Source organism: Mastigoproctus giganteus, chromosome 6 (assembly GCF_048544385.1).
Source record: "Mastigoproctus giganteus isolate SK-2022 chromosome 6, ASM4854438v1, whole genome shotgun sequence".
Classification (NCBI taxonomy): Eukaryota; Metazoa; Arthropoda; class Arachnida; order Uropygi; family Thelyphonidae; genus Mastigoproctus; species Mastigoproctus giganteus.
Genome location: NC_143580.1, coordinates 127,891,545 through 127,908,295, shown reverse-complemented (window position 1 = coordinate 127,908,295; position 16,751 = coordinate 127,891,545). Strand labels below are relative to the sequence as shown.

The 16,751-nt window shown below is 39.3% G+C and overlaps 1 protein-coding gene across 1 annotated transcript in view; it reads right to left on the bottom strand.

The window, feature by feature from the left end:
- The window catches only part of LOC150084569 (uncharacterized), a 241,600-nt gene that overhangs the window by 144,577 nt on the left and 80,272 nt on the right, over positions 1-16,751 (bottom strand). Inside the window, exon 3 of the mRNA XM_090375330.1 lies at positions 14,799-14,896. Coding sequence (XP_090231456.1) covers positions 14,799-14,896 — 98 coding nt within the window. The remainder of the gene's footprint in view (positions 1-14,798; positions 14,897-16,751) is intronic.

Genomic DNA, 16,751 nt, shown 5'->3' with positions numbered 1-16,751 from the left:
ACATAAGTTTATGCAGCCAGTGCAAACTTAAAAAAATCATGGAAACATATTTTGCATCAGGTAGGAATAAATGGAGGTATCGTGAAAATATCATAAAATGAACCCAACAACACAATGTTTTTTTTTGGCAATTTGTTCCAAGACCTCGTTAGTTGAAATTTTCGCTATATAACTAAGCTATTTATCTCTCTAAAACATAATTTTTATCATCGCTCCATATTTTTTTTTTTTTTTTTTTATGAAAACCCCAAACACGAGAGGTATTAGAACCTATAGTACTTAGTACCATGCTTGGGTTGGAGGTTGAGAAGACAAAAGAAGATATTTGTTGACATTGGACTTGAACTTCTGTAGACTGTAATTTTCAGTACGAAGGAAGGTTGTTCCAGAAAACGGCAGTTGAATGAATAAACAAGGAAGATGAAAAGTTGGCTCTGTGAGTTTCAAATTGGACAGTAAATGGATGTTGGCTGGTGGCGGCATGTGTTCGGACTCAGAAGAACTCAGAAGCAGATTCAGAAGAACAGTGCCCACGGAAGTATCTGTAGAAGAGGCATGCAGCAGAAACAGTACGTCTATGAGACAGCGAGTGGAGAGACTCTGTTAGAGATGAATAGTTAATTAACATAACTGCCCTCTTCTGAATGGAATCAAGAAGCCTGAGAGAGGTTTTGGGGGCACCACCCCAAATGTGGGAACAACATTCCATGGCAGGGCAGATTTGCGATTTATACAGAGTGAGCAGCTGTTTGGAAGAAAAGTAACGTCGAGAGCGAAGGAGAAAACCAAGTTTTTAAGATGCAGAGGAAGCAATATTTGTAATGTGCTTGTGCCAAGAGAGATTAGAAGTCAGGGTAATCCCCAAAAGAGATATATCATTTTGCCTAGAAATCGGAGTGTCACTAAAGATAAGCATAGGAGCAAAAGAATCCTTTTTGCGAGATATAAGACAAGACTGAGTTTTAGAAGGGTTGAAATCAACTAAGTTGTCTTTGCCCCACTGGAGAATTACCTGAAGATCGGCATTTAAGGAATTGCTAGCAGATTTTCGAGAAGTTGAAGCTGATTGAGCAGGACAAGGTTTCTCAAAATGGAAAGTGGAATGCAATGTGATATCATCGGAAAAACTATGGATAGGATTTCCAGTCAATGGAAGAAGGTCATTAAGGATTTTTGTAGCCATTGTTTTTGTATATAGGGAATTCAAAGTTTTTGTAGGGAATTCAAAGTTTTTAATTGAGGTAGCTAGGTAGCTCTAACGCATAATTATATAGTAATACGCTTCACTGTTTCTATTTCATAGTTTCTATTCAAATACTACTGACATTTAATTTATTGATTTTATTAATTTAAACTACCATGCCCCGAACTAGAGCAGCAAAGCAACGGGCACAAAGTGGCAGGAGTGTTGTGACTCGGGGGAGAACTGAGGGGGGCGATTCTCCAACGCGTCACAGCCTAAAAAAATGTACAACTTGTGAAATGTTTGCCGAACTCTCTGGAACGGAACATGATATTGCCATGGGGGATGTCTTTGTGTGTGCGCGATGTAAGGAGTGTAAGGAAATCAGGCGACAACTCAGCGTTGTTATGGGCCTATATGAGAGTTTGAAGGACAGGGTGGATGCCCTCGAAGGAAATAAATTGAGGGGCCCATCAAGCTCTCAGCTGCCCACATCAACGCCAGAGCGTGCACTTGGTCATCACGCAACACAGCGGCAACCCCCAAGGCAGAATGCGCTGGTCCCACAGGAACTATTAGTTGTTGGTGACTCTATTGTCAGGGAAACGGGGAACATGCTATGTAAAATGGATAGGTGGAACAGGACCAGGGTATGTCTGCCAGGGGCAAAGGTTGATGACGTTGTAGAGCGGATATCATCTTTCAAGGGCACAAAAGGTGATATAGTTGTACACGTTGGCACTAATGATATTAAGAGTAGGAGACCGGCAGAATTACTCAACAAGTACAGGTCACTGTTGAAAAAAAGCCGAGAATTAGGGTTGAATTTAAAAGTGTCTGCAATTCTGCCCAGACACGATAGGAGGGAGTATATGATGAGAACCTTGTTGATCAATTCGGCCCTGGAAAGATTGTGCAAGGCTCAAGGGGTAGAATTTTTTTCAGCCTGGACTGTACTTGTTAACAGGAGAGATTGCTTCTACAGGGATGGGATACACTTAAATAGAAAGGGTGCAAGAATATTTGCTGATGCTATCGAGGCAGTGTTAGGTGGGTCGGAAAACTGCTAGTTTGGGGGGATACAAAGACTAATAGTTTAACAGTAACCACAGGCAGAGGTGAAGGTGATTCTTGCACAACTTCTATTAGAATAAGAAGCGACCTGGAGCGAGGGGTGTTGGGGGTTTCAGGGACGGATGGCAGTCATCCTGGAATAGTTGGGTATATGGGATGTGTTAGGGTAACGAGGAATAGGCATAGGAGCATGTATGCTTGCATGTATACCAATGCTAGAAGTATAGTAAATAAATTTGATGAATTTGAAGTGTTGGTCAAGACATCAAAGGCGGATATTGTTGGGATAGCAGAGACGTGGTGTCACAAAGATATAAGGAATGCAGAACTGGAATTTGGGGAGTACAATGTGTACAGAAAGGATAGACAGGACAGAAAGGGAGGAGGTGTTATGCTGTTAATTAAGAAAAACATAAAATCAAGAGAAGTGCATCCAGTTGATATAGATGGACAGTGCACTGTTGAGTCAGTTTGGTGTGACATAAGCACTGCAAAAGCAAAAATAAGAGTAGGAGTGTGTTATAGGCCTAATGACTCGAATGAGTACAATGAACAATTGTACAGAGAAATAGAGTGGGCCAGTAAATCAGAATGTCTTATAATGGGGGATTTTAACTTCCCAGATATTGACTGGAACTTGTTGGTTGGTCACTCACACACTAGTCAGACTTTTGTGGATTTATTGGATGATTGTTTTCTGCAGCAGCATGTTCGAGAGGCAACCAGAGAAAGTAATACTCTTGATCTGGTTATCAGCAGTGATCATTCGTGTATTAAGAATTTGCAGATAAATCAACCACTAGGTGGCAGTGATCACAGTGTGCTGAAGTGGGATTTACTCAAAGAGGTAACTACCGTCAGGGGTAAAGGAAAGGGTTTTTGCTTCCGTAAAGGGGAGTACAGTGGTCTCAGACAGTTTTTAAATTCTGTACAGTGGGATCGACTGACGATGTTCCAAACAGTAAATTCTAAGTGGGAAGCATTCAAGGAATTAATCGTGGAAGCTACTAGACTTTTCATACCGATGAAGAAATATTGTTCAAGGTTTAGGCCTAAATGGTTATCAAATGAACTAATGAGACTCGTGACAGAGAAGAAAAATGCATGGGATGCATATAAATTATCAGGCGACGCAGAAGCCTGTAGCAGATATAAGCTAGTCTGTAATCAGGTCACAAAGGAGGTTCGGCAGGCAAAGGCGGATTACGAGAAATCTTTGGCAAAAGATGCTAAGAAAAACAGCAAGGATTTCTTTACTTATATAAACTCTAAAAGGAAGGGGCTGAATATGATTGGTCCACTTGACATCGATGGTTCGACTGTTGATGATCCTGCTCAGATAGCAAACAAACTGAATGAGTATTTTGCATCTACATTCACACGTGAGGAATCATTACAGTTTGAAAATGGAAGAAGGTTATCAAATTGTAGCAGTGTGCTTAATGATTTTGTAATAACTGAGAGCAAAGTGGAGGAGAAATTGTTGAAGTTAAACATAAGAAAGGCACCTGGGGCGGATGGGATCTATCCAGTTATATTAAAGGAGGCGGCAAAGCAACTAAGCAAACCCTTAGCCATAATTATGAGAGCATCCTTGGACTCAGGAGAGGTTCCCACGGACTGGAGATGTGCAAATGTATCCCCAATTCACAAAGGAGGTTCGAAGGGTGACACGAATAATTACAGACCAGTTAGTTTAACTTCTGTTCCGGGTAAAATAATGGAGTCACTGGTTAAAGATGCATTGCAGGATCATCTAGACAAGACTGCAGCAATAATTCAGACACAGCATGGGTTTGTTAAGGGAAAGTCTTGTCTGACAAATTTGATTGGTTATTATGATGTGGTCACAAAGGAACTGGATGCAAAAAATAATTTTGATATCATATACTTGGATTTCAGGAAAGCTTTTGACACTGTTGCGCATGGAAGACTACTGTACAAATTGGAGCAGAATGGTATTAAGGGTAAGTTGCTGCAATGGATAAAAGGATGGTTAAGTGGGAGAAGACAGAGGGTGGTAATCAATGGGTGCTGCTCTTCGTGGACTAATGTTATTAGTGGAGTCCCACAGGGTTCGGTGTTGGGGCCACTGTTGTTTTGTATATTTATCAATGATATTGATGAAGGTATATCAGGCTTAATGTCGAAGTTTGCAGATGACACGAAGGTTGGCAGGGTTGTTAATGACAGTAATGGCAGTGTGCTACTGCAACAGGATCTAGATAATTTGGGCAGATGGGCTAAGAAGTGGCAACTGAAGTTTAACCTTGACAAATGCAAAGTACTGCATATGGGTAGAAGTAACCCCAGAGAAACGTACCAACTGTGTGGTACTACACTTAAGGTGGTAGAAAATGAAAAAGACCTGGGAGTAATTGTGCAGTCAGATATGAAGTTTTCTGAGCAATGTAGACAGGCTGCTAGGGCAGGTCATGGGGTTTTGTCAATGATATATAGGAATTTTGCTAGCAGGGAAAAGGAGGTGATTGTCCCTCTGTATAAGGCAATGGTCAGGCCACGTCTTGAGTACTGCGTACAGGTCTGGAGGCCTCATTTTAGGAAGGATGTAGATTTGCTTGAGCGTGTACAGAGAAGAGCAACACGATTGGTGAGGGGAATGAAGGGATCCTCTTACCAAGAGAGGCTTAAGTTCTGCAAATTGCAGTGGCTGGAGACTAGGCACCTGCGCGGTGATCTGATTGAGGTCTATAAGGCCTTGAATGGGTTGAGCACGCTGAATTCTGATGGGATCCTCCCACTTGTTCAGAATACGAACCTACGGGGACATAAGTTCAAATTAAGAAAGGATAGATGTAGAATAGATGTGCGGAAATTTGCCTTTAGCCAGCGGGTTGTTAATTGCTGGAACAAACTTCCATCTGTCGTTGTGGAAGTTGATAGGTTAAATAAATTTAAGGAGGAACTGGACAGGCAATTGGAGGGTATGGTGTGATTTTTTTTTTTAAGCTCCTACACTGCTTTCTTGCATCAAGTGCCACTACTACTACTACTACTACTACTACTATTAATATACAAGAGGAAAAGAGTGGGGGAAAGAACTGAACCTTGGGGGACACCGGCATTAGTGGAGAAGTTAGAAGACAGAGAGCCATCTACCATCATCCTGAGTGAGCGATCAGAGAGAAAACTGGATAACCAATTACTAAAAACAGTTGGCAAACCATAAGATGGAAGCTTGTTTAGAAGTCCTTTATGCCAAACACGATCGAAAGCCTTTGAGATGTCAAGAGCAACTACTTGTGTTTCACCGAACCTTTCCATTGAATTAGTCCATAAATGGGTAACATAAGCCAGAATATCACCAGTGGATCGACACTGACGGAATCCATACTCGCGATAGTTGATCAGACGGAAGGTTTCTAGGTACTTTAAGAGTTGGCGGTTAATTGATTTCTCCATTACTTTAGAAAGAGTAGAAGTAATTGCAATGAGACGATAATTGGATGGGAGAGATTTGTAACCCTTTTTAGGAACTGGCTGGATATAAGCAAATTTCCAAGCAGAAGGAAAAACACCTTTGGAATCAGAAAGTAAAAAAAGGCGGCAAAGAATAGGAGTAAGTTCAGGAGCACAGGTTTTGAGAACTAGTGGAGAAATACCATCGGGACCTGGAGCTTTCTTAGCATCAAGATTCGTCAAAATCCTTCTGACATCCTTTTGACGGAAGACCACAGGAGGCATTGAATGGAGCGTGTTGGGAATCGTGGGAGGTGCTTTACCAAGATCATTAATACATGAGTTGGAAGAAAAATGGGATGCTAGCAGGTCAGCTTTATCCTTGGCGGATGTGACAACAGAACCATCTGGTTTGAACAGAGGTGGGAGCAGAGATGGGCAAAAGTTGCGGCCAATAGCTTTGGCAAGAGACCAGAATGCTCGGCTACCATTAGGGCATCTACTCTTAGTCTCTTCAAACTCTGGTTTGGACTGATTAATAACTGCTTTACAATTGTTGCGAGCTTTGGTGTAGGCAGAAAATGAAACTGGAGAATTAGAAACAAGCCAATTACGATATGCAACATTCTTCTCTTGAACAGCCTTAGCACATTTATTGGAAAACCAAGGTTTAGATAAAGATAGAGAAAGGATGAGTTAGATAAAGGACAAGATTTTAAAGTGGAGTGTGTAATAAAGGATTCCATTCCTGCAAGAATAATTTCACTGACACGATCTGAACAAACGTTGACATCAGAAGTTTTGAAACAGTAATCCGACCAAGGAAAAGAAGAAAGGAAGTCTCGCAGGTCATCCTATTTTGCATTCTTGTAATGTCAAACAACACGAGGTTGGGAACAGCCATGAGATAAAGGTTCCATTTGAGAAGAGACAATCACCAAGTTGTGATCTGAGGTGCCTAGAGGACCTCTCACTTCGACCATATACTTAGAAGGGTTGTTTGTGAGAAAAAGATCAAGCATATTGGCTGTATGATTAGGATTGTCGGGTATTCTTGTAGGTAAATGAACAATCTGTGCAAGGTTATTAGTAATTGCAAAAGCCTCAGCATCTCGACCATCTGGGTCAGTGCGATTAGAAAACGGAAGCCAGCTGGAATTGTGAACATTAAAATCACCAAGGAAAATTACCTCACTGTTAGGAAAGTTGGACTGGAGAAAGTCAAGTTGCAAAGAGAGGAAGTCAAAGAGCTCCAAGTGATTAGTGGAGTTGGGAGAATGGTAGAGACAACAGTTGAATTTGACACGATGAAGTAGAGAGATTTAAGCCAGAGAAGATCAAAGAGAGGAGATTCCAAATTTCCAAGTTTCTGACAGGGAATATCAGAAACGGATATATGCACAAGTACCACCTTTGAGGCGAAAGGAATCATACAGCGAATAATTTGGGCATCTGAGATGAGCAGTAGTTGAATCAACCGATAAATGAGATTCTGTCAGAAAAAGTACATAGGGTTTGGCAGACTGCAAGTGGAAATAGACATCACTGAGATTAGAATTGAGACCACATTTCAAATTAGGAAATCTCATGTCTGAATTAGGAAGTGCCTGGGAGGTTTAGATCTTTTCACAGATAAGCTTGCTCTATTAGTTTGATAATTCATGGTGTATTCAGTAGTAAGAAAAAGTGGGTGGGACATGCTGTATGAAGTAATGAAATTTTTGGATATGGGGTACACATGGTAAGAATATACCCAGATCCTTGATCTGTGGCCTCCACAATGCTCCCTGCATACGCACTACTCTGACTCCCTCCAGTCACTATCTGGCAGAGTAGAGGTAGCAAGATTATACACTAGCTGATCCGGAAGCCTCCTAGAGAGTTACCAATAGGTTTGATCCGGTGTACTAACTAGCGACCGGCCTGCGAACACCGTTTTAGAGCTGTACCCTCGAAATGTAAGGAATATTGGATCTCGCCATGATGTTCATCATAACATCAAAAGTCATCAATCATACTGCATGATGGAAGAGATAGGGCAGGGTTGACCAGAACTTAGCTTTGGAGACTAAACATGGGTTCCACCACTTCAAGCCTCCAATAAGCAAAGTGGTAGTATTGCACCAGTTGATGAGAGTCATCTACCACCTAGATATGTTCCGTTATAAGACTCAATTTTGAACGCCTTTGTGATATTTTTCTAAAACACATTTCTGGGGGTCACTACCATAAAACAATAAAAATTTGCACTTTCCAGTTTATTGGGCTTTCCTGTTTGTACAATCTATTATAAACGGGCAGCAAACTCGATTTTATTGCATTTGCGATATTACTGATGACTGGAATTGTGTGGGTTTTTACATTACGGTATTATGGTGAAATGAGTTACCCTTCACTGAAATCTTCAATCATATAAAATCATATAAAAACATAAGTAATTTTTTAAAATCTTCTCTTCATTCCTATTTACTTATTACAATGGTGAAGGGAAAGGGACCAACGGAAATGAAAGTGCTGGCAGTGCTAGGAAATGAAACAAAATTGATTTAGAATTGAAGATGACTAATTAAGAATTACGAAGGAGGAGAAAGTTTGTCATCTATTGCACGGAATTAGATCTTGCCACTTCAACAGTGAATATTATTTTAAGGGACAGTGCGCATATAAAAGAATATGTTAAACGATCAACGCATTTAAGATCATTGTTGCATTTAATATCACAAAACAGCGTTCAGGTGCTATATCGAAGATGGAAAAGCTATTAATAATATGGATGGAAAATCAGATTCAGAAGCAAGTGTCCCTGAGTCCAATGGCCTTTCAAGCAAAAGAAAGAAGTATTTATGAAGATATTAAGGATAAGTACGGCGAACCCCAAGCCAAGTTCGGGGTGGTTTAACAGGTTGGAGCATCTGGCCGGTTTCCAAAACATTAAAGTATGTAGTGAAGTCGTCAGTGCTGATTCTGCAGCTGCATAGAAATTTGCACATCACACATCACTGGTACTTTTGTAGTAGAGGCTACAAAAGTACCAGTGATGTGTTGGAAAAAACTCCTTCTAAATCTCTACAACCCTCAACTTCTGCAGCAGCATGCTTATCAGCTGGAGAGTTAATTCTGGCAACAATGCTTGAAAGGTAAAACTTGCTGACATTATGCATGTCTCCACTCTCTTTTTGTAATTTTATAATTTTGAAATTTTTGTAATTTTGTACACTTTTGTAATTTTTCCTGCACATGAGAAAAAAATATTGAATAAATAATTCTATTTACATGTTCGTCAAACATGTAAATAGAATTATTTACATGTTTGACGAACATGTAAATAATTATATGCATAGAATTATATGCACGATGTAAGGAGTGCAAGGAAATCAGGCGACAACTCAGCGTTGTTATGGGCCTTTATGAGAGCTTGAAGGACAGGGTGGATGCCCTCGAAGGAAATAAATTGAGGGGCCCATCAAGCTCTCAGCCGCCCACATCAACGCCAGAGCTTGCACTTGGTCATCAGGTAACACAGAGGCAGCCCCCTAGGCAGAATGGGCTGGTCTCACAGGAACAAGTAGTTGTTGGTGACTCTATTGTCAGGGAAGCGGGGAACATGCTTTGTAAAAAAGATAGGTGGAATAGGACCAGGGTATGTCTGCCAGGGGCAAAGGTTGATGACGTTGTAGAGCGGATATCATCTTTTAAGGGCACAAAAGGTGATATAGTTGTACACGTTGGCACTAATGATATTAAGAGTAGGAGACCGGCAGAATTACTTAGCAAGTACAGGTCACTATTGAAAAAAAAGCCGTGAATTAGGGTTGAATTTGAAAGTGTCTGCAATTCTGCCCAGACACGATAGGAGGGAGTATATGATGAGAGCCTTGTCGATCAATTCGGCCCTGGAGGGATTGTGCAAGGCTCAAGGGGTAGAATTTTTTTCAGTCTGGACTGTACTTGTTAACAGGAGAGATTGCTTCTACAGGGATGGGATACACTTAAATAGAAAGGGTGCAAGCATTTTTGCTGATGCTGTCGAGGCAGAGTTAGGTGGGTCGGAAAACTGCTAGTTGGGGGGGATACAAGGACTAATAGATTAACAGTAGCTACTGGCAGAGGTGGAAGTGATTCTTGCACTGCTTCTATTGAAATGAGCAGAAGCCTGAAAAACAAGATGCATGGTATTTCACAGACTGCTGGGAGTCATTGCGGTACAAGTAAACACATGGGTTGTGTTAGGGTAGCCAAGAATAGAAACAGGTGCGTGTATACCTGCGTGTACACCAATGCTAGGAGTTTAGTAAATAAATTTGATGAATTTGAGGTATTGCTCAAAACATCAAAGGCAGATATTGTTGGGATATCAGAGACATGGTGTCACACAGATATAAGGAATGCGGAACTGGAATTTGGGGAATACAATGTGTATAGAAAGGATAGACAGGACAGGAGGGAAGGGGAGGAGGGGTTATGCTATTAGTTAAGAAACACATAAAGTCCAAGGAAGTGAAGCCAGTCAACATCAATGGACAGGGCAGTGTCGAGTCAGTTTGGTGTGACATAAGCATAGGGAAATCAAAATTGAGAGTAGGAGTGTGCCATAGGCCTAATGACTCTGATGAGTATAATAAGATATTGTACAGGGAAATAGAGTGGGCCAGTAAATCAGAGAGTCTTATAATGGGGGACTTTAATTTCCCAGATATTGACTGGAATTTGTGGGTTGGTCACTCGTACACTAGCAAGGCTTTTGTGGATTTATTGGATGATTGTTTTCTACATCAGCATGTTCGTGAGGCAACAAGAGGGAGCAATACTCTTGATCTAATTATCAGTAGTGATTCTTCATGCATTAGGAATCTGCAGATAAATGAACCACTAGGTGGCAGTGATCACAGTGTGTTGAAGTGGGATTTACTCAAGGAGGTAACTACCATCAGAGGTAAAGGGAAGGGTTTTTGTTTTCGTAAAGGCGACTATGATGGTCTGAGACAGTATTTAAATTCTATACAGTGGTAACAACTGATGATGTTACCAACAGCAAACTCAAAATGGGAAGCATTCAAGGAACTAATCTTGGAGGCTACCAGGCTTTACATACCAACTAAGAAATATTGTTCAAGGTTTAGGCCTAAATGGTTGTCAGATGAACTAATGAGCCATGTGGCAGAGAAGAAAAATGCATGGGATACATACAAATTAATGGGTGACATGGAAGCCTATGATAGATATAAGTTGGTCTGTAACCAAGTCACAAAGGAGATTAGGCAGGCAAAGGCAGACTACGAAAAATCCTTGGCAAAGGATGCAAAGAAAAACAGAAAAGAGTTCTTTACCTATTTAAACTCAAGAAGGAAAGGGATGAATCAGATTGGTCCACTGGATATTGATGGTTCAACAGTTGAGGATCCTGCTCAGGTGGCTAACAATCTAAACGAGTATTTTGCATCTACATTCACGCATGAGGAGTTATTCAGGAAGGAGAATGATGTAGGTAAAGTAAACATTGGCAGTGAGCTGGATGATTTTGTAATAACTGAGAGGAAAGTGGGGGAGAGATTGTTGAGGATAAACATAAAAAAGGCACCTGGGGTGGATGGGATCTATCCAGTTATATTAAAGGAGGCAGCAAAGAAGTAAGCAAACCCCTAGCCATAATTATGAGAGCTTCTTTGGACTCAGGGGAGGTATCCATAGACTGGAGATGTGCAAATGTAACCCCAATTCACAAAGGAGGATCAAAGGCCGACACAAGTATTATAGACCTGTGAGTTTAACTTCTGTTCCAGGTAAATTAATGGAGGCACTGGTTAAAGAAGCACTGCAGGATCATCTAGACAAGAATTCAGTTATAGCTCAGATGCAGCATGGTTTTGTTAAGAGCAGGTCTTGCCTGACCAATTTTATTGGATACTATGATGTAGTCACAAAAGAACTGGATGCAGGGAATAACTTTGATATTATATATTTGGATCTTAGAAAGGCTTTTGATACTGTTGCACATGGAAGACTGCCGCACAAATTGGAGCATTGGAGGCAAATTGCTGCTATGGATAAGGGGATGGTTGAGTGACAGAAGACAGAGAGTGGTAATCAATGGACACTGCTCAACGTGGACTAATGTTATCAGTGGAGTTACTCAGGGTTCAGTGTTGGGTCCGTTGTTGTTTTTGGTGTTTATGAATGATATTGATGATGGGATATCAAGTTTAATGTCCAAGTTTGCAGATGATACAAAGGTTGGCAGGGTTGTTAAGGACACCACTGACACTATGCTGCTGCAACAGGATCTAGAAAGGTTGAACAGATGGGCTGAGAGGTGGCAAATGAAGTTTAACATTGACAAATGTAAAGTACTACATATGGGAAACAGTAACCCCAGAGCAACGTATCAACTCTGCGGTACTACACTGACAGTGGTGGAGAATGAAAAGGACCTGGGGGTAATTGTGCAGGCAGATATGAAGTTCTCTGAGCAGTGCAGACGAGCTGCAAGAGTAGCTCATGGTGTCTTGTCAATGATATACAGGAATTTTTCTAGCAGGGATAAGGAGGTGATTATTCCCTTGTATAAGGCAATGGTTAGGCCACATCTTGTGTACTGTATACAGGTCTGGAGGCCTCATTTCAAGAAGGATGTAGAGTTGCTGGAACGGGTACAGAGAAGGGCAACACGATTAGTGAATGGAACAAAGGGTTGCTCTTACGAAGAAAGGCTTAAGTTTTGCAAATTACAGAGTCTGGAGACTAGGCACTGGCGAGGTGATCTGATAGAGGTGTATAAGGCTTTGAATGGTTTGAGCATGCTCAAAATAATCAGCTCAGAGGGCATAAATTCAAATTGAGGAAGGACGGATGTCGGATAGATGTGTGGAAATTTGCCTTTGGCCAGCGGGTGGTTGGTTGGTGGACCCGACTTGCATCACTTGTTGTTGAAGTTGATAGCCTAAACAAATTTAAGGCTCAACTGGACAGGTATTTCGAGCGAACGGAGGGGTGAAATGGGAGTGGTGTGTTTTTTTTTTTTTTTTTGGCTGATGCTGAATAAGCTTGCTTTCTTGCATCATATGCCTCTACTAATGCTAATGCTAATGCTAACATTTATTTTTTGCTTCAATTAAATTCAGCACGCATAGTTGCGACTGCTGCATAAGCATTTAGGGAAATTACGACTTACGTAAAATTCCCACTTACATAGAGTTCTGCAGAACACAACCCTTACATAAGTCCGGGAATGGCTGTAATTCAGTTCTTTATCAATCTCTCAGTATAGTTATTAAAATTATCAATAAAATAAAGTCACATAGCAAATATGATTGCCTTTTCAGAAAATTTGTTGATAATTCAGAAGTCAGGCTTCCTAAAGGAAACTGTCTAACAAGATTGTAAACCTTTTTGTTACGATAATTAGTTTTTTAGAAAGCTTGTTTGTTAGTTGTTATTTGGTTTTTAGGAGCATTAGCAACTAAGGCCATATTGCTCCGCAAATATGCGGTGGTCATTTCCTGACCTTTCCGCATCCTCCGTATTTGGTGGTGATAGGCTCGAACCCTGGTCTAATCAAGAAGCGTGTGCTACGCACTACTGCTCCTTCCCACCTGTTTTAGAAAGCAAAGGAGACACAGATATACTATATGGCTTGGATTTTTCAAAAATGTAATGAAGTATCACTTCAAGTTCAAGGGAAATTAAATACGGTGATAGACTGCAAATGTATATTAAAACCCTTCACTGAAAAACTGGAAACATTTGAAAGCAATTTAATGAGAAAACAATTTCATGGTATGCAAGAGTTAGCTGAAATCTAAGAATCTCACTGAGAATGATCTAAAGGATAATTCTGATTATTTGTGTTCTTTAAAAGGTGAAATGAAAAATAGATTTTCAGATTTATTTTCTTTTGAAGTGTTAGATCCAATTGGATGCAATGCCAGGTCTGCTAGTGAAGAAATTCAAGAAGAACTCATTGAATTAAAATGTAACGAAGAATGCAAATATAAATTCTAAAAAGGTGGAATAGCTGGTTTGTGGGAATCAAAAACAACTAAATTTCTTTATCCAACAATGTGGTCTGAAATGGCCAAAGTACTTCTTTGTTTTCCAAAGTCTTATATGGTTGAAAGTGGTTTCAGTTCATTAAATAAAATATTAACAAAGGAAAGAAACAGAACTGATATATATTCAAGAGGAGACATTAGAATTAAACTTACTAACATCATAAGTATAAATTTATTTAATAATTTCATGGGGGATGATTAGGAAAAAAAATTGTCTAAAAATGCCATTTAGGGGGCAATAATTAACCCCGGGGGCTCACATCTGGTGAGTATGGGCTTGCACACCCAGGGTCCTGAGCCGGATATCATCATTCTCTTTCTTGGTGATTCCTCTCTCTCTCTCTCTCTCTCTCTCTCTCTCTCTTTCTTTCTCTTTCTCTCTCTCTCTCTCTCTCTCTCTCAGGGTAACTCGTGAATTTTTTTTTTTTTTTGGCTGGTGCAGCATAAGCCTCAGGCTTCCTTGCACCATATAGCTAATAATAATAAATAATAATAAATAATAAAAATTAAAAAAAGATTGAGAAACACTGTTCTAAAAAAATGTACTTATACTTCCAAAGGCTACAAAAGTACCAGTATTTTCAATTTTCAAAGACGTTTGCTGAATTGTTGATTTTGATGACAGAGAAGGATCAAAATGTCTCAGCCATTTTCAATATTTAAGTCACACTATCTAATTTTGATAGAAGCTTCACTATCAAAATTCTTCCTTTCTTTATCTAATTTCTGTATCTTTTTAACAAATTTTAAAAAGTTTCTAAAACAACAAAAAAAATTAGATCTGTATGAATTAAAAGCTTCAAAATAATTCCAAATAATTTTAACAATATTCCACACAAAAATAGGAACACCTTGCAAACTGGAAACCTAAACCTTTTTCCCATAGGCCTTGCTAATAGTAAATTCATTATTCATACATCTCCAGAGAATGCAATGAAAAGCCAAGTATGGTAGTTAAGTGAGAATTCTTTAATACAATGTCAACAACAATGATAAATTAGCCATAAATAAATTCAGTCAACATTATTCTGATACACTAATCAAGCTTAAAACTATTATGAAAAATTAAATACCTTGCCATTTTCTGCACGACAAGAATAGCGACAGTTGATCACAGACTTTCTGTGGAAGATTACTGTAACTTTTGCTGTTACTGTCTCACCTATGAACACTAAAAAAAAAAAATGTGCATATATGAGCACAATGTTTTTTAATAAATTATCATGAGTACAATATTTGCTCTCAGAATTTCTTCCTCACTACACAGCTTTTATCTTTCTGCTCTGGAGAAAGCAAAATAAAAACATATTTTTCAGACAAAATTTTTAATTTACATCTTAGTCAGAACTGTCTTGAAGTATTGCTGCCTCTGTCATGCAATGTCAATTTTTAAAGAATCCTGTTTAACATTATCCACTTCTCTGAGTAATAAAAAAATGATCAAAATCACAGTGATGAGTTAAATTCAACTTAAGCCATTATTATATGGGTAGAGAATAGACTCAGTTTTATGTGGCATTGGCCAAACAAGGTTTTCTGCTAAGTGCATCAATCGCATGTGCAGGTAGTAGCACAGCAAGGTTCATAGGGTCCTAGGTGCAAGCTGAAAGAAGGAGTACCAAAAGCAATTTCTAATTGCTAAGTAGCTTGTCATTTGTAGTGTGTGGACACATTTCTAAAGTGCAGGGAGAGCTTAGTGATTAGAGATGATTAGAGGATTAGATTAGGATTGAGAGGTTAGATAATTGCATTTAAATAATTTATTTAATATACTGTTTTAGATAATTGCATTTAAATAATTTATTTAATATACTGTTTTAGATAATTGCATTTAAATAATTTATTTAATATACTGTTAAGTTTATTTTGATATGTTTTTTTTCTTGAAATAGTTTGTAAATTTTATTTTTATAATATTATAAATATAATTTTTACCTTCTATGATATTTAGTAAATTTAACAATGGTTGTAACAAGGTCCACCTTGAAACACTTCATAAGAGGATATTGTGACTCATACAGAAATAGCTGATTGCAATTACCGGGTGAATCGTGATTTTATCATTTGCAGAACCTGTGACATGTATTCGGAAGTCGACCTAGTGGATAATCATAGCTCATCTGGCAATTCTTTTCTTTGTCACCGTTGCACAGAGCAAACCAATCTAAAGTTAAAATTTGGTGCATTGCTAGAAGTTGAGTCACTGAAAAAACTGGTGCTTGCTCTCGAGAATAATGTAACTGGGAGCTCGTCAGGGACTCAAAACTCTAGAAACCTACCAAGTGATGCATTCCCAATTCGGGCCACAGAGAAGAATAACCAAGCACAAACTGCTCTGGTTCAGAAGGACTTAGTTCTATTAGGAGACTCCATTGTTAGAGAAACGGGAAATATTTTTGTAATAAGGATGGCTAGTCTAGAACCAGGGTATGTCTGCCAGGAACAACAATTAATGATGCTCAGATTGTCGTATTTTAATGGGGGTAAAGAGAATATTATTATTCGTGTGAGGACTAATGATATTAAGCACACACGATCTGACAATTTGTTAGACAAATATAGGACCATGCTGAAGAAATGCTGTGAGTTAGATCAGAATGTCTGTGTCTGCAATTCTGCAGACACAGGGATTATACGCTGAAAGCCTTGTGGATTAACTCAAGACTTGAAGGACTTTGCAAGGCTTTTGGAGTGGGGATATTTTTATCAGCTTGGTCCACAGTCATAGATAGAAAGAATCTGTTTTGCAGAGATGGGATACATTTAAACAAAGGTAGTGAAAAGGTTTTTGTCAGTATTATTGAGAATACCTTAAAGGTTCAGGGAAACTGCTAGTTTGGGTGGGTAGAACAAGGGTAATATAAATACACATTTATCTGATAATATTGGTCAAAGTTGTTGTTATTGTTATTGTTGTTATTTGTTTTTTTTAGGGGCATTAGCAACTAAGGCCATATTGCTCCGGGATATGCGGTGGTCATTCCCTGACCTTTCCGCATCCTCCGTATTTGGTGGTCACGGGTTCG